This window comes from Bos javanicus, chromosome 2 (assembly GCF_032452875.1).
Source record: "Bos javanicus breed banteng chromosome 2, ARS-OSU_banteng_1.0, whole genome shotgun sequence".
Classification (NCBI taxonomy): Eukaryota; Metazoa; Chordata; class Mammalia; order Artiodactyla; family Bovidae; genus Bos; species Bos javanicus.
In genome coordinates this window covers 36,132,974-36,156,651 of record NC_083869.1, presented here as the reverse complement: position 1 = coordinate 36,156,651, position 23,678 = coordinate 36,132,974, and the positions used below count along the sequence as shown (strand labels likewise).

The 23,678-nt window shown below is 39.7% G+C and overlaps 1 protein-coding gene across 14 annotated transcripts in view; it reads right to left on the bottom strand.

The window, feature by feature from the left end:
• Positions 1 to 345: 345 nt before the first annotated feature.
• RBMS1 (RNA binding motif single stranded interacting protein 1) overlaps positions 346 to 23,678 on the bottom strand; it is a 217,956-nt gene continuing 194,623 nt past the window's right edge. For 5 of the 14 annotated variants that reach the window (XM_061437086.1, XM_061437005.1, XM_061436990.1 and 2 more), the window contains exons 7-15: positions 14,277 to 14,392; positions 13,147 to 13,196; positions 12,927 to 13,020; positions 10,446 to 10,493; positions 9,517 to 9,567; positions 6,211 to 6,321; positions 5,195 to 5,275; positions 3,800 to 3,884; positions 346 to 2,962 (exon numbers count right to left, since the gene is read on the bottom strand). In XM_061437086.1, coding sequence (XP_061293070.1) covers positions 3,807 to 3,884; positions 5,195 to 5,275; positions 6,211 to 6,321; positions 9,517 to 9,567; positions 10,446 to 10,493; positions 12,927 to 13,020; positions 13,147 to 13,196; positions 14,277 to 14,392 — 629 coding nt within the window. In that variant the 3' untranslated portion in view covers positions 346 to 2,962; positions 3,800 to 3,806. The remainder of the gene's footprint in view (positions 2,963 to 3,799; positions 3,885 to 5,194; positions 5,276 to 6,210; positions 6,322 to 9,516; positions 9,568 to 10,445; positions 10,494 to 12,926; positions 13,021 to 13,146; positions 13,197 to 14,276; positions 14,393 to 23,678) is intronic. The other 9 variants (XM_061437049.1, XM_061437039.1, XM_061437057.1 and 6 more) reach the window with 3 other exon arrangements.

Below are 23,678 nucleotides of genomic sequence, written 5' to 3'. Positions count from 1 at the left end.
CTTGCTGGGCAATGACAGTACCACCGTCAAAAGGTAGCAGGAAGGAAGGAGGGAGGAGAGGGATATGGTTCTTTGACCTTTAAGGACAGACCAAAGGTGGAATTTGCAGAGAGGAAACGTGGTGAGCTAATGGCTGTCCTTGCATCCATGAACTGAAATAGCCAAAAATGAGACGGTGGGATGGTTTTTCCAATTCTTTCAAAGGAAATGTATTTTGAATACATACTGAATCTAAAATAATTTGCAACTCAATTTCCAACCAATTCACTGAACTGAAGGAAGAGATCAGAAATGAAATGAAATTCTGATACACATTTAACCTAAAAAGAAACTGACAGGAAAAAATAAAATTTCAGATGTTTTTTATTCAAAGGTTTTCAAAAGAAATAAAACAGAAAAAAGCTAACAATCTGATCAAATGTACAGTTCAAAAATGTCTTTTGGCGTTTAACAACAAGTCCTAGGAAAGAAAACTACAGAGTTATCTTGAACCGGACAAATAAGTTACCACTGGCAAGTTTGTGGCACTAGTAAAACAAAAATAAAAAATTAACTCTCTTGATCATATAGATATCTCTATGAAAATCTTTTTTTTTTCAATCTGTACAAAAGGTCTTTCTTCATAAATTAATTTTTTTATAATTTAATGGCTGTCTACTATGTGATGTTTAACTGATTTTTTTTTTTCTTTTTTTATGTACAGAGGTTATGTTTCCCAAATCTTACCCAGACGAGTATGGCACTTAGTTCAGACATTTCTAGCAGCAGATTTTCCCTCCTCTCTAACTGAGCTATCAAATTTCTGTCTTAACTAATGCAAAAATATCAAGTAGTGAGAGACCCAGGTTTATAACGTACTAGGTACAAAGAGGGCGCTGCGTTCGGTCTGGACTTTCACAAAGCAGTAATATTCCAGGGAGCATAGAACCAATAATACCACAACTTTAAAAAAAGGAAACAAAAACAAAAACAAAAACACATTTCTCTTATGACTATGTAATTTTCACTAGAATCTACACTTCTCAGAGCAGCAAGGACTTTTGAAACTATGAAATGTCACTGACATCTATAATCAAATACAAGCATAAATTTTAAGAACTAAAAAATACTCGAAAGAAATAACTGCTTAGGCCTAGCTCCTGAGCTAGGAAGGATTTGGTCTGTGGAAACAGGGAGGGCCAGCAACCTGTCCCAGCACAAAAGAAAATAGACTCTGAGGTAGATAACTGATCACACACAGTTGACCAGACAAGTACACAGTTTTGGAAGACAACTTAATTTACCATTGCTTTTCAAACATATGCAATTGTCTTAATAAAAGAGCTTTAATAACAGTGAATTATCTTCTAGGTACTAAAGTAGAAATAACTGTGTATTTATGAATCAGGAATTTCATAGTTTCAAAATTGGGTTTTCTTTACACTGAACACTTGTAGTGATGATGTAAAGTGTGGCACTGCTTGGATCCAAATCCTCCTTCATGCTTTTTTGTTTGTGTGTGTCCATACATCAATTAAAATTAGAAAACCTAAATGCAAAGGTACAAAAAAGGCACATTCTCCTAACCGCAAACTGGTCCGGCAAAAATAAAGAGCACAGAAGATGTGATGCTGAGACTAGTTGGAGCTACTGGTTACTGGCTCTTCGGTCTTTGGTGAAGTTACCTTTAAAAGTGCCAAGTAATTTTTATTTCTCAAATTTACATAATAGAGAGAGCTAGTAGCCAATCATTTTGCTTCTATTCATATCTCAGCTTTATGTTTGAAGATAAATCCTTACTTTTAGCTTTTGCCATTTAGTTGCAATAGCAACATTTTTTTTTCTCGGTTTGCCAGATCTCAGGCGTCATTCTCATTCTAAAGCACTATCATTAGTATAAAGGAAGGACAAAACATTCGGTGACTCCCCTCCCCCACCCCCCACCCCCTGCCCCAACGCTACCTACACTAAATCTAGAACATCAAGTTAGTTTTTTTTTTTTCCTGAAAAAAGGCAAAAAAGACTTTACATTGCATCATACAGCAGATATCCTAAATCAGTCAAACTATCAGAGGAAACTGTTGGCGTACAGCCTTACAAACAATTCACCCTATTAAAAGTTCCCCAGTCAGAAAATGTGTTTCACACAAAACAGTTTTCCCTTCTTGCATTTCACTACCTTACACATTATGTGAAAAATCATTAAAAACACCTACTACATATTTAAAAAAGCCAAAATTTCAGCAACTTTTATTGACTACCTTTTAAAAGCCCTATGCTGCTGTTTTACAAGGCATAATAGACCAGCCCATTTGGTCAAAGCATTCTACATCATTAGTTTGAACTAACTTTTACTGAAACAGCTACAGCATCAAAAGAGTTAAGGCAAATTGGAATTCATAGAAAAGGATAAGACACTTCACACGACGTGGAAAGGAAAACGGAAAGCAAAGAAGAGAGACACTGGCGGTCACACTCTCACTGCAAGCACAGAACACCAGGGGTGAAGTCGGACTATTTAAACGTCAGAAAGCCCATTTCATACAGCGGGAAAAACACAACGAAACACAAAATGAACAAAACCACAAGAATCCGGTCATGCACTTGAGTAAGTCTTCATGGTCTTTGTGCATACCCAGAGAATTGAAGTTTTCTTTTTTTTTTTCCTTTTTCTTTTTTTTTTCTTTTTTTTGCATCATAACATTTGATAAAAATCTTTTTTTTTTTTTTTTGCTTATTTTTTTGTTTTTTGTTTTTTACTAAAATAAACCTGTTCAGGGGAACAGCTACTAGATGAATTTAAGGGTTTTATGCACCTTATAGAACTTATAGCAAAAATAGTTTTAGTTGATTTCATTATAAATAACGTTTTCAAGAACCTGTGCAAAACTGTCAATAATTTCCTAAAGCACAATTGATCAGAAAAATCCATGATTGTTCAGCCTTCACAACCTTCTTCATGTAAGAACACCCTTCTGTACATCTGGAAGAGAAAAATATAAAAAACAAATGCTCTTGTAACTGTTGGTGTAACAGACCACAGAGCTTTGTCATTTCTTTCTTGCTTTAAAGACATATATGTTTGAGAAAGGATCTGCTCATCACTGGTGGTAGGTCAGTAAATGCAAGTTCTGGAACTGAGGGTCGCTTTCTATGTCCCAAGTCCACCTTTCAAATCTCAGACCTGCAACATACTTCACCAGGGCAATCTAGAAACCCAAGTGTTCTATGTTCCACACAGTTGTTCAATGTAATCTGCATGGCAGAGTGCAAGTTTTGAGATACGTGGTTCAAGTGAGAGTAAGGAAAGCAATCTATCAATCTAAGGATGCTCACATTTGATTCTGTCAAGATACTGCTAGTCTTGTAATGCTAGACTAAGCAAAATCTCACACTGTTTTTCCTTCAGTCTGTGAGCATTAAAATAATATAAATATAGGATATATATATATATATATATATAGGTATATACTCTCTCACACACACATATCTATCTATCTATCTATATATATAAAAATGTAGGACAAATTTGGTACCTGGTATTCTCTGATTATGTTACTGATTCTGGAGGCAGATAGGGAGGGAGAGACAGCAAACATACATTTGATGTCAATATAAGGCACTGTGTTCTTTTTGGACAGAATACTTAATTTACAAGACCACAAAATCCCTGATTTTAAGATTTCAGCAACACTGGATTCCCTTGCCATGATTGAAGCAGCGTGACCAGACCTGAGTTGTTCTAAGTACCATTCTGAGAAAATCATCACAGCCTTTCCTTGACTTGAGCCCTACAGTGATGGAGATGGTTCCCTCATACCTCACAGTTACTTATTGGGTTGAAAGGTATATGGAGAATGGTCATTAGACGTCTCCACAGTCACCTGCTGCTGACCACTCGCCTCCTACAACAAAGCAGAACAGATGAGACATGTGAGCAATGAAATCCAAACTCTACTACCCAGATTGGACTGAGTCCCACATTGTAAAGACAAGCACTGCTTACAAGTGATTTTCTTAATGTCATATAGAGCCTTCAAGGTTAATTACTTCCCTAAGGAGTTTAAATGTCTGACAGACCCAAAGAACCTCTTCCAACTTGTAGTTGTCATCTCTTCACATCACACTACAATTTATTAAACAAATTTCTCATCCTTTGGGGCAGATATGACTTGGACCTCAGTAATTTCAGATTTTACAATCTGAAATATACTATGCATATGCTGTGTATCACCGATGATACTCAGTGGGGTCTCAGACTGTACCTTATGATCAAACATATTAACAGGTCTGTGCTGAAAAGTATGAAGATACAGTGTAAATGGGGCAAAGACCTCGTCTTGTGTCAGTTCAGCTGGGCTTCTGCCACAGGTCAGGTTTTTGCTGAAGTAGTTACAAAGAAAATTCTTAAGATTTGTTTGTTTCAGCACTGCAGATACGGATTGTGGGTTCCAGTAACTGTGGTTGCCAATAACTGCACAAATTTAAATCATTTAGAGGCAAATAAAACAAAACAAAACAAAAAACCCTACCTCCCCTGTAATTCAGCCACAATCCTAGGGCTGTTTTTGGAATTGGAACCTACGGGATGTAACTAGCTGATGGGATCGACTGGGTAGATAAATTTGCTTAGAATTTCAAGGATATTTTGCAGGAAAACACTGTTTTCTGCCCAACTTGAATTCAAATGTCAGATTTCTTCCACATTAATATCATACTAGTCTCTTCCGTAACAAGAACTAAGAGTTATTTAGCTCTATTAAGTCTTCTACAAAAACAGGTATGATTTTTTATCCCTGTTAAATTCTGAAATATTTTTTCCAAGTATTTAATTATAACAGATTTTTATAATGATTATTATTGATATAATCTTTGGTACCAGGACCGCAATCTCCAGCTTTATCTTAATTTGCCTGGAAGTATCATTTTATAGGAGACAGGATAGAGACTTGAGGGGGTAATGAAATGTGCTACAAGCTTAGAAAATATTAAAATATTTCAGGGAGCCCTGGGGGTGTGGCTTGGATATTGCTATGTTAAGCTGTATGCAGAGAATTATATTTCATAGTTGAAAACAACTCTAAGCATACACTCCCTCTAAACTCAGTTCTTTATGTACATGTTTCACTTTTGATTTGATTCTTCCTTGAGTTCTGATTTACCCACTTTTGAAACTACTCATTGCCATGATGGCCACTGGATGGTGTGTACCAACCTCCACAGGAACTGCCGCCGTCTGCACGTGTGTGTACTGTGGCAAGTAGGCCCCTTGCATAGCTGACGTGGCAGGCATGTACTGAAAAGAAGAATACAGTCAGGGTGGCCAATGACAAGCCATGGGTGCAGATCATTACAGTTTCTCATCCTCAATAATTCAATATCACTAATGTGCTATTTTAATCTAGAAAAATTTCTCCCTCAAAAAACCTCATTCATTTCCAGCAGCTGCCTGAATTAGAATTGTTCCCATAAGTGGAGACCCAAGAAGTAAATGCCTTAGATCTTCAGCAGGTCACTGAAAAATGGGAAAAAAATGGAAAATGGACCCTTGCTTTCCTGATGCTGAAAATTATCCTTCTCCAAAGGCAGGAGAGATTTCTCATTCGATGTATGTGGCCCTGGTTTAGCCTTGACGAGCTGCTGCTGTTTGCTGTGAACGTAAGCAAAGAAAATACTACCCTTTGTTCTATTAAGTCACCACAGATATGGTCTCAATTAAAAGCCTTTGGTCATCTTACCATCTAAATGCTACACATATCAAACCTGGAAATTAGTCTGATATCAGCTCAACTCCATACCCAAATGCAACCCTGGACTTGGGGAAAAAGTCAATACTACGATTGTGATTCAGTGCCCCTAAAAACCATACAATTGGAAGTAAGTGGGGAAAAATCCCCTGCCTTTATTACCATGTATCACCTTCATCTTTGGCTTTATGAGACCAGGTCTGCCAGTGTGAATGAATGATACCAGTTATTAGGGCTACAAGTGGTCTTGTTTGGATGCTATATTCTGATACAGGAGAGACAGCCAGTCAGAGGACAGACTTTTAGCTCATCAATTAATCAAGAAATCTCTGAGTATTTACTATGTGGAAGGCAATGTGGGAGGTGAGAGGGGATCAGATATAATCTCTGACATTATAGAGCCTATAACTGATAAGGAAAACCGGGCTGCACGAATTTAGCCTCCTCTGTAAGCCAAGACACATGATATTAATTTGCCACCTACTGTTCCGGTGCTGCCAAGTGACAGATGACTCATTTGCTGGGCCAGAGGGCTGATCATAGACGCAGGCTGTAGTGACATGGTGTGCTCCATGGAGGGAGTTAACACAGCACCCTGGGGAGTCAGACAGAGCAAGTGAGACACACTGAGGGAGGAGCGGAATTCTGGAACCACCTTTTCCATAGGAAATGGCTTAGCCTGCTGCAGAACATGAAGCAAAAATAACCTCCCTTCAAACTTGTAAACTGTGTCATCTGCGATTTCTTAAAAATTGTCTAGATTGTGCTAAGACTTGTAAAATCTTTGTTCAGCTGTATGTGAGATCTAGCTCTCTGACCAGGGATCAAACCCAGGTCCCCTGCACTGGGAGCATGGAGTCTCAGCCACTGGACCACCAGGTAAGTCTCCCTGAGACTCTTCTAAAGAGCACTCACTTCATAGAAATCCCTCTCTATTAAATACCTCTCCCTTCCTCTTCACTTAACTGTAAAGCAAGCTAGTTCACAGGACTATGTGCTGTGACAGGAAACACAAACTACCTTGGGCTGGCAGGGTTACAAAATACTTAATTCATTTTTAAAGTAAATGACAGTTGATGTTTTATGCAGTCACAACACAATATACTATACTGCATATTATAAATACAGCATCTTATTTAAAAATGTTAAAAAAAATAGTCATTTGATTCAAGGTCAGGCTTTTAGGGTCAAGATCACAGTCTTCATTCACTCAGTGTTTCTCAGAACTTGCAACTGTAATTTGGTGCCAGGGGAGGGAAGCAGATTCAGATATAATTAATAATCTAATTTCAGAATCTTTGACTTCATTGGAAAAAATTCTGGTCTTCAAAAACAAAATTAAACATAGCTGTAAAGCAATTACCTTCCAATTAAAAATAAATAAATTAATTAAATTAAATTTAGTTAAAAACACAGAGGAGGGGTGAAAAAAAATCACTCATATAACCCAGCCTGTCTCTAATACATGGCTGTTAGCAGTGTCTGGGTAGCACTGCATGGATTCTGGTTTCCACATATTTTTACAGAGTTGCAACCAGGTTCATATAAAATACGAAACTACTTCATATTCTGGGTTTTGCTTTTTAACTTAACATTCCATTATTAATATTTACCTAACTTACTGCCTTGCTCTCATTATCATTTTTAATGATTACTTAATGGCACCCTAATTGTATATGATATTCAATTAGTTCTATTTCTGGATTTTTGCATCTTCTCTAATTTATCCTATTGTAATATTCTTACAGATTATCGCATTCCTCTCACTTCAGCAATCATCCAATTACCTGAGGATGCAATTACTCTGATACATCATACAATTATTAATGTTAGGTTTTTGGTATCACTGCGACTGACTCATTATCCCTTAAAAACAGTTATTTATTGATAGTTAGATACACAATTGAGGGTAAAAGCTGATGTGCAGGAACTTTAGTGCTAGTCTCAGGCAGTCTAAATCTGGGTGCAGAAAAGGAATGACTTCTCAGGCGGGTCCTTCTGCACACACTACTGCTGTCTCAGCACACACTACAGCGGTCTCAGTGGTGTTCAACTAAGAGATGTGCTACCTGTCTCTAATAGGTAAGCCCTCCTCCGTCCAGGAGAAGATTACCAAAGGATGAAGATTCATGTCAGAGATAGTAGTTGTGTGAAAGTCGTTCAGTCATGTCCGACTCTTTGTGACCCCAAGGACTACAGTCCATGGAACTCTCCAGGCCAGAAAACGAGTGGGTAGCCTTTCCCTTCTCCAGATCTTCCCAACCCAGGGATCGAACCCAGGTCTCCCGCATTGCAGGCAGATTCTTTACCAGCTGAGCCACATGGGAAGCCCAAGAATACTGGAGTGGGTAGCCTATCCCTTCTCCAGCGGATCCTCCCAACCAAGGAATCAAACCAGAATCTCCTGCATTGTAGGCCAATTCTTTACCAGCTGAGCTACCAGGGAAGCCCATGTCAGAGATCACTTGTTATTAATACATTTCATAAGATTTTTTTCCATTTAAAATTTTTTAATGTGCATCATTCAAAAGTGAGTGGTAACATGTAAATGACTCAGAAGTCTATAAAATTCAGGAGTTTCTTGCTGCTCTTCCTCATTCATCTGTAGGAGTTATTGTCCTAGAAAGCCCCTAAATGAAAAATGAGCCTATTTCTAGCATTCCTGAATAGGACAGCACAGAGTACCTGGGGTGTAGACTGCCAGGAGCGTTTGTGTGGCTTAGTGGGTGGATGTGGGTAGATATATGTGTGGGTGTGTAGAAACACATGTGTGCATGTTTATACAGACAATATAACACATATAGATACATCATCAGAGAGCTCCTCTCCTGTGTTATCAACTAAACATGCTTTTTCTCCTTCTTCAAAGTCATCTCAGCAACTTCCTGTTCAGAACATGTCCCTGTTCTGCTGTTTCACATGCCTGGTCTAACACTGTGTAGTGTCCTCTTTCAGAAGTTGTCCTAAAGAAATTCCTGTCTCATTTTAAGGCCAAGAACAATGTGCTTTCTCCTATGCAACGGATCTGTTTTATAAGCACTATGAGCTATACTGCTTATTAAGATTCCCATTTTGCATTGGTTATTAGAAAGCTTAGGCTCACTTTGTGGCTGCTTTGCGGTGAGCATCCAGATTATATTAGGCATCCTTAGTCTTTTTTGTGATTTTTGTTTTTTATCTTTATTTTTCAACATTCTAAACTCATGTTCTAATTCAACAAACTGGATTTTATGTATTTTTGAAAAATACATTCCATATACTACCTAATAAGGTGAAGTGTAACTCATTCAATTTAAAAAATGTAATATATATGTAAGTACAGTACATGCCCGTGTCACTAAAGAAATCACATTTGTTATTTACCCTCAGTGGGCATTACTACTTTAGTATTTAAAATTTCCATGGAGAGGTTAACACTGATGAAAAAACTCTAGGTCAATTTTGAACACTTTATATTTGCATTAAACAGAATGTAGACAAAGAGAGCTATTTCATCACAAGTATGGTTAAAAATTTAGCAATTTAAAAACTTTAAAATTTAAAAATTCAGTGGAATGATCTCCTATATTTAAATTCTCATGGATTGCAAATCTAACTTAATGTCAACTACCAATTTGTTTTAAGACGAGTTAAAGTTTTATAATGAACTTATACATTCTCAATATCCCATATTTAACATTTCCCAAATACTTATACCACCTTTGCACAAATGATTTAAACCCAGAGAATGGTTTTGAACGTATACATAGCTTACTTGAAAACTACAAAGCCATTAAGATGAGAAACTTACAGGGTGCTGTAGGATATATGGTTGAGGTTGCATCCAGGAAGGACTTTGCACCTGGAAAAGGAAGGATTTTGGAAGAAACATTGATTTCCATAGGAGCGCTACTTATTTCTCTAGAGCTCTTTTAATCATGTTAAAATCTACAGGAGGAAAATAAAGAAACAATACTATCAACTGATTAAAAGGATTTAACTTAAGGCAGTTAAGAGTTCTTGACAAACTGGTCACTCTGAATAGGATGAAATGATTATTTAAAACCAAGTTCCATCTGCCCACTGAAAAAGTATTTGAGTATCAAGCACCAAAGACATAAAGGCAATAAGACATGGGCCCCACCCTCAAGAAATTTACTATCTAAGCAAGGGAGATAAACAAATAAACAACTCAAAGAAACAGTGAAAAGTGTTACAATCAAGGTAGGAACATAGGTGCTTGAGGAGTAGAGAGGAATGAGAATTCATTCCAGCACATCTTACTAGAAACTAACCCTTAAAGTATGTGCTTATTTTAAGAGTAATCAAATTCAACTCCCAGGACATTGTATTTCAGAAATCTTGTCTGGTGGTCAATAATTTCTAGTTAGTGTGAAATATAAAAATCTGAAATTCATATTTAGAAAATTAAACTTTAGTAACTAGATCCTGACATCTACAGTTAAAAGGATATCTGTACAGTAGACCCTCTGGACTGAGAAATGACTGAGAGTCAGATTCTGTGGCATGGAAGAAAGCAGGGAAGTTTCTGCCACTCTAGAGAAAAGACTATTGGCCCATTTCTTGATACCCAAAGCTTTCCTGAGGTTAGATTTCAGAATAAGCTTGCCTCTTAATTCTTGAGAACAAAACCCTCCTGCATCTCATCCTCCACTGTTAAGAGGTTCTACAGAGAGGACACGGGGAAGAGTCATGGGGGAAGAATGGGTTGTGATTTACCTTGACAGCAGAGCCCCGATACTTGTTTTCTCTGGTTTCCTTTGCCACCTAAGGCAGACCAAAGTTAAGTGCTTCTGCCTCGTTAGCATTTCAGTTATCTGGACTGCAGCCTTTCCCCATCGGGATATTGGTGGTTTCTTCCAGATGCCAATTTCTCAAATCCAATTGTATTAATATAAGCATATAGTGGTTTAGTGGAGAAAGGCCCGCTCCAACACGAGCGCCAGGCCTTCACTGAAAACATCACGGGGAGGCGAGCAGCTCCCTGCAGACCCCAATTTGGGCCAGATGCACTCATCCGTGGTATATTTCTGTGGTCCTGATAATCTAATAGCTCATATCATCATGGGGTTAGGGAGCCATGACATCTAATCCAATTTTCTTTCTGAAGCAACAAATCTGCTGCTGTCAATTTCTTTTCCTCAATTTTCCCTAACTATAAAATGGGAATAATAATCTATGTTCTTTATTGATTCTTTATTCTCTTTTGAATCATGAATCCTTTTGAAAACCTGATGAAGGAAATAGACCTTTCCCTCTGCACCTGACTGCATACATACCAGTGACACTTTGCATTTTAGAGAATCACAGATCACTTAAATCCCATTTTCTGACCCCATTGGGCCCCTGAACTTATGGGGTTGAGGATCTAACAAGTAATGCCACTGAGGGCCAGGCAATTGGAACGAAATTCCACACGTATCTTAGGGAAACAGATTGCCCAGGAAAAGAAATCAGGCCTTTGTAATGAAATGCTGTTTCCAGTTAGGTCTATCAAATCTATTAACAACACTGGTCACCTAATTTTCTTCTACTCTATGAAATAATTTTGTGGCCAAAATGGTCATTGCCATTATAGTAAAGACAGAAAAGGAGGTTGTGAGAAGATATTCATAGCTGTAAATGTCTACAGTGCATACACTGAAATTAATATGCACAATCTTTCATTTGCCTGAGAATATGCTTACTTGTCCCTATTAGAGGTTGCAAAGTTCAAATAGTTAAGAAAGAAGACTATCCTTTAAAATCAGATACAGGAATTGTTAATTAGGGAAAATGCACTGCAGATCTCAGTGAATCTCAGATAGGCAAGAAAAGAAACAAATCTTAAGTTCAAAATCATTAGAGAGGGATTAAATGAGTGAGTGCTACACCGAGCAGATGAGCAGATCAAAGTAGCAGCGGAAGAAACTTAACAACCCAGAGATAAAAGACAATGAGTGACGGCTCAGAGAAAGAAGTGAAAAGAACCTAGAAGCTGAGGGAGGCTGTGAATGCTACTTTACAACTTCAGTTTTAGGGCATTTAAACACTTCTCTTTGTTATTCAGAGCTACTTTTATGCTTTTAGACAGAACCACCTTTGCTATATTGCTTATGTTGACCAATCCATTATTTTAAAAAAGCAGAATGGATATACTCTTACCAGCCAGTTAATCCTGGATGTAAAGTGTAAAGGACAATAATGATAATCATAGCTAACATTTATTGAGTGCTAATCATAGGCCAGGTACTGGGTTGAGCTCTTTACACAGATAATCTCCTTTAGTTGTTATCATAAGCCTATGAGATAGAAACTATTATTATCCCCATTTTAAAGATGAGGAAACTGAGGCTTATAGATGTGAAATTACACAGGTATTAGATATTACCCCTACCACCAAATCCAGGGTTACAATATCTAATTCAATTGTTTTAAAGACAAGAATACACAAAAGTTTAGTCACACAGGATCTCAACAGTTAACAAAAGTGTATTCCTATGTCTGTAACTGACTCCGTTGGTGTTCTTGTCTGGGCCAAGGTGGTGACCTTGTGAGAGGCACTCCAAAATGGGAGAAGAAATACATGTACAACCAGGATTCATGGAGAACAGGAGCTACCCCTCCAATAAAACCACATCAGTATAACCACAAGGTGCCGAAGGAGATCTTGGTTCTAAGTTGGAAGTGTAAGGTAAAGCCTCTTCAAAAAATAACCTAAATGGGAAGCCGCCTCTCCTTTTTTGGCCTCAAGTCTCATTGCATTGCTCATTTCATGTTACCTGATAGAGACACATCTTCATTTATTAGCATATTTGCTTGCTCTTTTGTTAGTTTCTGCTGACAAATTAACAAAGGAACAGTGCAGATCTATTCCGTATTTTACCTAACGGCAATTCTCTTCCAGTTTCAATGTCTGGGACACATGGTGTCCAGCGGCAGGGCCTGTTGTAAAGGAAGCATCTGAGTTTGTCCCAATTCTAAAATGCTATAATTTCAAAAACTGACAACCATTTCCCTTTGTTGTACATTCTCCTAAACACAAAAATAAATCACTCTGTCAAATCAAAAGCAGCTAATTCTAAATTGGGTATCTGAGCTGCCTAACATTTGACTTAAAATTTCATTGTAAGTGTTCAAAATTTTAAGATACATAAAAACATAGCAGTGATTCACGGTTGGCAAGCTGTCATACTCTTGATGAATCCTTAAGGTACAAACCTGGTAGGCAGATACAGGAGACGCAATATAGGGTGTAATAGAAGTTTGAGTAATCATTCGGTTTGTAGCAATACTGTATGGTGAAGGATAAAATCTAGAACAAACACAAAAGCCTTTATTAAGTAATCCTTTAAGCACAATCATTCATGGAATAAACGTCTGATATTTTCCACCTTCACATTTTCCCTCTGGCTATTATGTATTTATCTTAATGACATACCCATTCTGTATAGCAGCTGTGGTTGGGTCATAAGTAAGTGTCATTCCAGCCTATGGGAAAGAAAAAGAAACATTCATCTGCAAAGGTACAAATTAAAAATTCCATTTCTCAGACTCCTGGCAACAAAAAATGGGGATAGTTTAGTATTTGATAAAATTGAGAGTTTATGTTAGACACACGTAATTATAAACTCAACATGAGAATTAAGCTCTGGATTGGCACTGTACAACATAGCAGCCCTTAGTCAAAGACAGCTATTTAAACTTAAATGAAAAGCTGAGTCCCTCTACCATACCAGCTACATTTCAAAGGCGTTACAAGTGACTAGTGGCAACCTCTGGACAGTACAGACTGTAGAACATTCTACTGAATGGCAGTTCCTTAGACATTCTTGAGCCAATATGTTACTTAAAAAAACCCAAAACAAAAGAACAATTTATTTATGGTTAGTATGGGGAAATGGAGGGCCAACATTTTTATTAAGAAATTGAGCTCTTTTTCTTTTTCTAAAGAACATTATTGAAAAGAATTAGGTAAAAAATACCTGAATGACAAATATACTATTTATTTTAATAATATTTAAAATAATTTCTAAATAAAACTGTAATTCTAAGAAATCATAACATTTAAGACCACTTGTGTGGTGGGCTGCTGTCCATGGGGTCACATAGAGTCGGACACGACTGACGAGACTTAGCATGCATGCATGCATTGGAGAAGGAAATGGCAACCCACTCCAGCGTTCTTGCCTGGAGAATCCCAGGGACAGGGGAGCCTGGTGGGCTGCTGTCTATGGGGTCGCACAGAGTCGGACACGACTGAAGCAACTTAGCTGTAGATGTGCATTTCTTACAGCAATTTAAAATGCTTTATTTTTTTTTTTTTTAAATAAATGCTGCTAACTGGTAAACACGGCTGTTTCCACCACCTATTGTCTGTCGGGAGAACCATCACTCCCTTAGCTGTGTATTCACTGTGAGAAGTCCTCACATGACACTATCTGGATAATGAAGTTTTAACCCTAGTCCCTATTTTAGAACGTGATAACCATGTCAAGATGCTGCGCATGTAACTACTCTCGTATTTTGCGTGATGACACAGCCCCACAGAAGTTTCAAGAAAGGACTTACAAGTCTCACCTCTCCTTCTCTGTGCCAGGGCCGTCCATTTGGGATGTATTTGTTTGGGTTCTGTCTCTTCTTCTGTCCGCCATCCGCAAATTTACACAATAACGGTTCTGTAGGAGCTGAATAAACAGGGAAAAATAACAGGAAACCAGAATTGTATGTGTCTACAAGTGGCAAAATGTAACTGAATTCTTTTTTTTTTTTTTTAATAGGAGCAGTGTTGGTGCTTGAAGGGAACTAAGAGAATACTTCAAGGCAAAAGTTTATTCAGACCCTTAGAAGAGGACCCACTGGCGAGAAACAGTGCACAAAATGTTAGCTGTTTACTTCAAACTGGAGTGTAATAAAACATTTAAAGAGCTATTCCGAGGAGGCAAAGGCAGCCTTTGATTCACTTGGGTATTTCTTTAGGTGTGGGCCCTCTTCAACCCCATCCCTGTGAATCTTCAGATGTAACTAGGACGGTCACCCTCCCCTCCTCCACTTAAAAATGCTCCTGTAATTTTCCATTGTAATTCCTCAGAGAGGTCTTCACTTCCTCCAGGAGAAAACAGGTTCCCCTGTATACTGCTCACACTGTACTTTTTTTTTTTTTTTATAGGCGCTTACTATTTATTCATACGATTTAAAAATTTTTAATTTTTAAAAAATTGGAATGTAACTGCTTTACAATGTTGTGTTACTTTCTGTGTTACAACAACATGAATCAGCCATAGGTACACATACATCCCTTCCCTCTTAAGCCTTCCTCCCACCCTCCCCTTCCTACCCTCTGGGGCATCACAGAGCACCAAGCTGGGCTCCCTGGGCCATAGAGCAGCTTCCCACTAGCTGTCTGTTTCACACATGGTAGCGCAGACACTTCAGTGCTACTCTCTCAGTTCACACGCCCACCCCCACCCCCGCCACATTGCATTTTTATTTGGAGCATTTATAATACTTTGTGAATGTGGCGATCTGTCTGGTGTCTATCTCCCCTCCAGAGTGTAAGCTCCGTGGGGGCAGTGACTTCTGTTCATCCCTGTTACCTCTAGTGCCTAAGTGTCTGGCATACTGCAAGCACTTATTCCCTCTTGGGTGAACCAACGAATGAATACAAACAGGTCTTATTTATTCTGGGGCTGAAGCAGGGAAACAGCTATACCTGCCCACTGTCTTTAAAGGTTTTTTTGGGCCTTTAATCATCCCACTTGGAGTTGCTTTACAATATATCCGCCTCATAAAATGATCCCAAAAAACTGTCGAAGAAAAGCAAAAGGTGCCTAAGATGCACAGACTTTTCTCACCAGGGTTACGTCTTCATTAGCCAAAAAAAAGAAAAAGGAAAAAAAAAAAAGGCAACAACACAGTAGGCCACCCATAACTTCTCCTTTTTAAAAATGTTCTTTTCTGTAATGCAAACAGCAGTGTATTCCTAAAACTTGTGCATGTTTCAGTATGTTTCTAGTTAACATAATAAAGATAAGCACACCTTCGTGTCTGGCTCTTACATTCAGTCCTTTGTCTACCGTGGAATGGTGATTACTACTTTCAAGTTCTGTTTCAAAGTTAAATAACCATGAAGAGAAAAATATTACTTGTGGAAAATTTACTCCTTTCTCCTTTGCCTCTTATTATCCTAATTCATCTCTTATTTTATATCACTATTACCCACCCACTAATGACAGGGTGTGGAAGCAATAGTGTCTCTCAGTACTGCTCTGCCAAAAAAACAAAACATAACCAAAGCCCCACTGCCATTCCTCCTCGCAGGCTGTCCACTGGTACTCCTCTCCCCTCTCCCCGGCTGAGCTGCTCCAGAGGGACGGGCTGGCACGTGAGCTCAGGTCTGAATGGCAGCTGTACTGCTATGGGTGTCTGGAGGTGCAGGCAAAGCTGTCCTGTGTCTGGTGAGACACGTGGGCCCCACCATTCACAAAGGGGCCCTGAGTTTCCCTTCTGACTCCATTACCTCCCCCACCCACTGATTTCCTGAGCGAGGAACTTCCATTCTTCCATTTAAGGCAAGCCGGGTGTGATGGACGATGGACAGGGGCCAAATCCTACATTCCTAAACCACATTCTCTGTCTCTTCAAACAAAAAAAAAAAAGCTACTGACTTTTGGAAATTTCCACCTCCACCAACAATCACTGAAGGTAAAGTAAATGGATGTAGTGAAACCAGAGAGCTTTCTAATCACTGACAGTGCTTTTAATCCTGCAACTGGCCCTTCAGAATCAGATGGAAATGGGACGGAGAAAAAAAGACATTCAAGCAGAAGTGAAGAGAGTGCCTGTCGAGGCCGGCGATGCCTCATCCTTGACTTCTGAGGACAAACTGAGAACTTAGAGAGAAACAAGAGCTCTCTCTCCACTGATCTAGAAAGGTCCTTATAGTAACAAATGTTTCCTCCAATGACATCTGAGGGTTTTAGGATTCTGTCTCCCCATAACCTTGCGGAGCAAGAGAGAGTAAACTTGATGGTGCCGGCACTTTGTGGGGCTTCACTTTGGGGAAGTGCTTTTATCTAGAGGCATTATAAAGATCAGCTCCAAGACTGAAACTTAAATTAAAAAAGAAAAAAAAGTTCCCTTCAAAGGGAACAACGCAAATGCACCATTTTTTCTCCATTAGCAGAGAAAGAAGGTGACCAAGTCAGAATCATTCTGGATGTTCCCCAGGGCTGCCCAGGCAGGCAGATGCGAATGGAGGCAGCTGGGGAGCCATCGCTGGGGAGTGCCAAGGCTGCGCCTTTGCTGAGAGGCCAAACAGGCCTTCCCTATCTGTGGGAAGGTGCTCCCAACACATTTTCATTCATCTCGACTAAGCTCTGTCAACGAAAAAGCAATTTCAGGCAACAATCAAGCCTGCTAAAGACGTGTAATGAGGAGGTAAACATCAAGTGAGCAATGACATGTTTGCAAATATATCATTTAAAATGAAACAAATGGAACAGAATGTAGTTGAATCTTACAAAGTGAATTACATTTGCTACATGATTCTGCACTGTCATTAAGATATTTTCCTTCCTCTAAAACCAAAAAGGTAAGTCGTTAAAACAGTGTGTCTATTGGCAGGTGTCCCATATCTTAGGAAAACAAATTTCTTATTTCAAAGAACTACACCCCAGTCAGAGAAGGCAATGGCAAACCACTCCAGTACTCTTGCCTGGAGACTCGCATGGACGGAGGAGCCTGGTAGGCTACAGTCCATGGGGTCGCTAAGAGTCGGATACGACTGAGCGACTTCACTTTCACTTTTCACTTTCATGCATTGGAGAAGGAAACGGCAACCCACTCCAGTGTTCTTGCCTGGAGAATCCCAGGGACAGAGGAGCCTGGTGGGCTGCCATCTATGGGTCACACAGAGTCGGACATGACTGAAGCGACTTAGCAGCAGCAGCAGCATAACCCAGTAGAAATGACAGTTTTCAGACAGTTGTTGGGTCGTTGCTTCAGGGAAAGAAGCAACTAGTATTCTGTGTGAGGCAACATACAATTCTAACCACTTCTTTCCTCTATTATTATGTTCTCTGGTCTGTTTCGCAGTTGAAATTTTCACCAAGTGCCTGATCTCTGGCATCAACAGTCCCTCCTAAGGGGCTGTGAGCCACAGCGGGGATGCCCACGATGGCTTCCTGCACATCTCCACCAAGTTGTGTCCTTACCCATCTTCTGAAGTTTAGACTCTGCAGCGATTTATTTAGGCTCAACTGTCTTTCCTGGACACCTACAGTCAACATCATTTCTAGAATGCTTGCTTTGACTAAGCACTGTAGCACACGATCAGACCTCCCGGACATCCTCCTCACTTATCTAATCCAACTGCTCAGAGGACTCCAAGTTCTCTTCTATTTCTAACAAAGTGGAGTTTTTCCTAACCATGTTCTAACAGCTGGAGAAATGACTACCCCCCAGTACTCATTTTTTTTTCTAGCTATGGAGCATTTTATCCCAAATAACAGTCTCTAAGACATAAACTGCCTTTGATAGAAGCTTTTCTATCAGTTTTGGAAAAGTAGCCCACTCAGCAACTATAGGAGCTTCCCTGGTGGTTCAGATGCTAAAGAATCTGCCTGAAATGTGGGAGACCTGGGTTTGATCCAGGTTTCTCCAGGGTTGGGAAGATCCTCTGGAGAAGGGAATGGCAACCCATTCCATTATTCTTGCCTGGAGAATCCCATGGACAGAGGAGCCTGGTGGGCTACAGTCCATAGGGCTGCACAGAATCGGACATGACTGTGTGACTTTCACTTCACAGCAACTGTAATCAGCTTTCTTAATGATCACTGTCAGCTACTTTCAAAGTTCTTCAACTAACAACATGCAAGAAACTATCCAAGACTCTTAAAAATTTCGATTTAAGGATCCAATAAATACTATCCTTTTTTGTGTTTCCTGTTTCAGTCCCTTCTTTGTTTATAACCAAACCTTGTGGTCCTCTCTACCATAGGGGGCACAACTCTGGCTTCTCTCTGCAGATGCATACCTCCCACACGGGCTCTGTTAGGGTCTATCTCTGCTTTCCTGACCCTTACAGAGTGGTTCCATATCCCATTCAGCTTTCCATGTCAGTAAAATAATGGTTAACCAACATTCAAGTCAGGTTAAAGAGAAACCAAAAACACAATATTTTCCCATCACTCCGACATAAATATTTTAATATTCTATATTTACTACTTTTCTAAGTCTATATTTATTTTTCATTTTTGCAATGATAGGGGCTTTTATCATTTACATTGTAGCCCTTTATCTTGCTACAGAATCTTTTTTTTCTAATGGTTACATAATGTTCTATTTGAAAAGGGATCATGTATAGTTTCTTTGTTCTTACAACTAACACTGTGTGAACATCTGTGTGTGTTATATATTTTATCTCTTTGGTCCCAGTGCCAATGTGATGCTAGTGGTCAGATTCTATGCTGGTTGGAACAATGGATATAGATTAGTCTTTCTGGGTTTGAATTTTGGCTTTTCCATTTACTAGCTAGTGATTCCAGGCAGGTCTCTGGTTTCATAATATGTGCAATGGAGACCATTAAGAGTGCTTACTTCAAAACATTGTTATAATTACTATATATATAAATATATATAAACACACAGAACAATTAAATAAGTATTAGTTACTATTATTATCATCACTATGACAACAGGAGGAGCTCAAATTCTGAGCTGTGGCTCCTTCTTTGAATTGTTAAATTCTTGGGAGAGGAACTTCTGGTTTAGAAGTTATAAACGTTTTTAGGGACTGGCCTGTTTTCCTTGGGATTTGATTCTGTGAGATTTAAAGAGCTGGCTACGGTTGCTATGTTGGCTTGATGTAATTTAAGTTGTAGTTAGGGATGAAGTTACTGGCAAATGCCTTTTAGAAAACTGTTTCATAGTAACACCTAAATCTTTAACTCAAGATCCTTATGCTTTAATAAAATCTTACTTCACTATTTATGAGCTTCCCAGGTGGCGCTAGTGGTAAAGAACCCACCTACCAACGCAGAAGAAATAAGAGACATGGGTTTGATCCCTGGGTCGCAAAGATCCCCTGCAAGAGAGCATGGCAACCCACTCCAGTATTCTTGCCTGGACAAACAGATGGACAGAAGAGTCTGGCAGGCTACAGTCCACAGGGTTGCAAAGAGTTGGGACAGGACTGACGTGACTTAACGAGCACACACCACTATTTACTATTCCTCTCTAGCAGGACCTGACAGTAGAAAGGTGTAAAACTGACTGGAGTGGGCCTGCTGTGGGCTGGGTGTGATCCACGGAGGTAACAGCTGCCTGAAGGCAGTCTCCTCCTAAACCTGGCACAACACTCAGAGTGTCTTCATCTGAAACATGGGCACATGTCTGGTTGAGATCCCCTGTCACTTTTTAAAAACCAGACTTTCCTTCTGGTAGAGAATAAGTTTTAGTTTGGATCTGCAAGACAGTCGTCACCCCACTGGCCTCCCAGGATGGTTCCTGTCCTTCTGGTTTCTCGGCGATGATTTACTCATGATTTACCTTTGGAGGGAACATCTCAACAGAACATGCGTTCAGACTCTGCTCTATTGTACGCACTAGGTGAGAGAGACGGGAACCATCACAATCCCAGAGGTCTGACCACATTATCCTAAAGGTACCAGGACCATCGCACATGTCTTCAAGTATTTCTTTTGTCCTAGAGTTGCCCAAATTTTCTGTTTTTTAACAGAGTAAATGAAGCTTAAGCCAAACATGCAGGAAACGAAATGGGCAGTAAAAGCCCTTGAAAGATGTCCAGCCTTTTTACTAGATTTGTAATTTTTCCTCTAAACATTACCTTTTCTGCCTTCTGGCACTGAACAAGGCCCAAATAATTTTACCTATATATGGAACATTCCAGAACATGGATAAAAGCAGTTTTCAAGCCCTGCCGGGCATATACCCAAACTGAAAAGTCAAGGTAACACAGAAAGCAGATGGAAAACAAGCTGGGGTCTTTGGATGGAGTCGGCCAGCAGTCACACATGCACTTCACTGGAGCTCCATCGCCGGCACAGGAGAAGCTTCAGGCAATGCAGAATGAAGAAGCTTCAGGCAATGCAGCAGAATGAAGCCAGCGTGAGGCTGGGAATCTAACAAGCAACTGCATATCCAGTGACTAGGCACTTTTTTTCTTAAAAAAAAAAAAAGAAAACAAAAAACAAAACTCTCTGCCCCGACCACACTAGGTCGTCTTCACATTCCATTAACGTCACGGAGAGGTCCAGAAGGAGAGACGTGATCATACTGCCTTCTGCAGCACTGGATATGCGTGTGGCCTTTGTCCATGGGGTGCGTGTTGTGCGAAGACAGAGGGTGCAGGGCAAGCAGCCCTAGGAGAATTCCAGCTAACATGCCGTATGCATTTGCACTCTCTTCCAGGAAGGTACTGGAAGAACATTTTCCAGACAAATCTCTGAATCATGACCATGAGTGACAGTGTCTTTGCCTTGGGCACATCTCCTAATTTGGACCTCAGTTCTGCCCATCTCTTGTTGCTAACATTCTGTGTGGGAAAGCACCACTGTACTATTTCTCCATAATGGAATTTTTATCAACCCAATAGGACATACTGCTTTTAAATGTCTATGGAATTCACCTAGATTGTCTCACAAAGAAGTCACTGTCTCACAAAGAAGTTCTTTTATCCTCGTGGTCCTTTCAAGTAAATGTGACTAAGTGCAAACCAGCTAGCACTCAAAACCAAGGTAAATCCAAACAAAAGAAAATGCTTCAGCATTTTCAGAGAAAAGTGAGAGCCTGAGTGCGGAGAAGGATAGAAGGCAAGGCATTCTGAGAAATTTCTTTTTCAACATAAATTGTAATGAATGCTCGAAGAATCTGCCATAAGATAAAGCCTTTGTGAAAATATGGTAATATCAGACACAAAAGCACAAGATTTTTTAAAAAGCAGTTTCAGAAAGAAGACTGCATAAAATGTTGTGATGTGGTTGAGTGATTTTTATGGAACTCTAAACATGCATTACCAGGCCCCATATAGGGGACCGAGCTTCAACACCCTGGCATGAAGACAGTGCTGGCAGAAGGATGGGTGGTATTGGAGAAATGACATAGCTGAGCTCCTCCTGCTTTGCCATCTAGAGACTTTCTTTCTAGTGTCACGCAGTGAGTTAACTGCTCAGTTTGCTAATTCTCAAAAAGTGTCTTTGGGGGACTGTGTCTAATGTGTGTTTCTTTTCTATACTTGGTTCCAATGTCACATGCGAATCGCCAGTCATGCAACAATCGGAGTACTCTGACAGAAACCATCCTGGATAATTCTGCTTATGCCAGCTAAACAACTTGCATCATTAAATAAACCATCCTCTGACTGTATTTGTGAAATGTTATGTCTGCCTAGCAATAAGCCTACATTATTTAAACATGAAAGTGGAGGCCCATTCAATTTACCCTTGTCTGACAATATTTTTTCTTTTTCATCTGGTTCTACTGAAAGTAATCATATGCACTCCATGAAGAAACCCATGTGACAGAGCAGTCAGACAGGTAATTGGAGGGGAGAGAGAGGCATTAATAAACAGACTGTTAGTCAAAGATAATTCTTGTATTTACATGGACAGAAAACAATCCAGACATGTTGAAAATGGTTTCAATTCTGGTGTGGGTTCTCCAGTCCACTGGAGACTTGTTTTGGGGAAAGGTTGTTTACTGAACAGTGGGCTTCCCAACCTGCGTTGCACATTTCAAACTCCTGCCAAAACAGCAGCTCAACCACTTATAGGCAAAATCTATCCCAAAAGACCATCAAAATAGCCAGCCACAAATCTTGTGATAAGCACTCCATCTGAAAAATGCTCTTGAAAACGCTTTGGTAAACCTCTGCTAGTGTAGGGCGATGCACAGGCTTTTGGTGCCTACCGCAAAATTAAAATATAAAACACAGCCCTCACCACTAAAGAACTTGTAGTCTAGTCGGGAACCAATACTGAAACACAGGAGAGATCATCACACATCAGAAAATGGCATAAAGTTAAGTCCTGGTTCGAATATAGAGAACGGCTTGACCACACAGCTGTCCTCCCTAGGGGATGCTCCTCTTGGAGAAGGAACTGATCTTGCTCTTACATCCCCTCTGACCCTCAGCACTACTTGGAAGAAACTATTCATTATTAGCTGCAAAGGTGCAGAGAATCTTACAATCATTTACATGTGGTTTGGAAATCAGGTCTTTTTTGTTTTTTTCCTAGAATGGGTGTGACCAACAATCTTCAAATCTACTTCAAAGAAAACAGTTAAATGACACAACCATGAAGTCCTTTGGAGAAAAAAGGAAACTGGCCAACCTCAATTTGTGACATGCTGAGATCTATTTTACTCAGGGAACTGGAAGATCTTATCTTAAGCTGATACAACATCAAAATAAAAGGGTGCTGTGGTGTTTTTCCTTCTTGAAATTCCCCTGTTGCATTCAAGAGCAGGCTGACAAATTAAGGAGGTCATAGGTGTGTGGATGAGCAGCCCTTCGAAGGGACTCAGGTAATTCTCTGGGGTCCTGGCTATGCAGAGGACAGCAAGGGGAGGGAGCAGGGCATGGGGGCAGCTTGTGCAGGGGCCTTGCAAGGCCTGCAGGGCAAGGTTGACAGAAGGCTCCCCACGTATGAAATCTTTCCCTTGTCTTTACTTAGTTGGAGGGTAAAAACAATCCCTTCTTATTTTCTTTAATTTCAACTCAAAAGAAAACTGCCTAAGAAAAACAAAAAAGGAAGCTTTTTCACAAGGCTGAGTTCCTTGAAAGAATGTACTACCAAGTCTTGTATTTTATGCTTCAAACTCATGTCAGTAGGCAGTTCAAGCTCACACACAGCCATGCAAACTGTATCCTATCAGGTTTCGGTGTTGAAGGATGCGATTAGTTCATGGTATCGCCGCACATACTTATCAGTTCTCTATGAAGTGGGACTC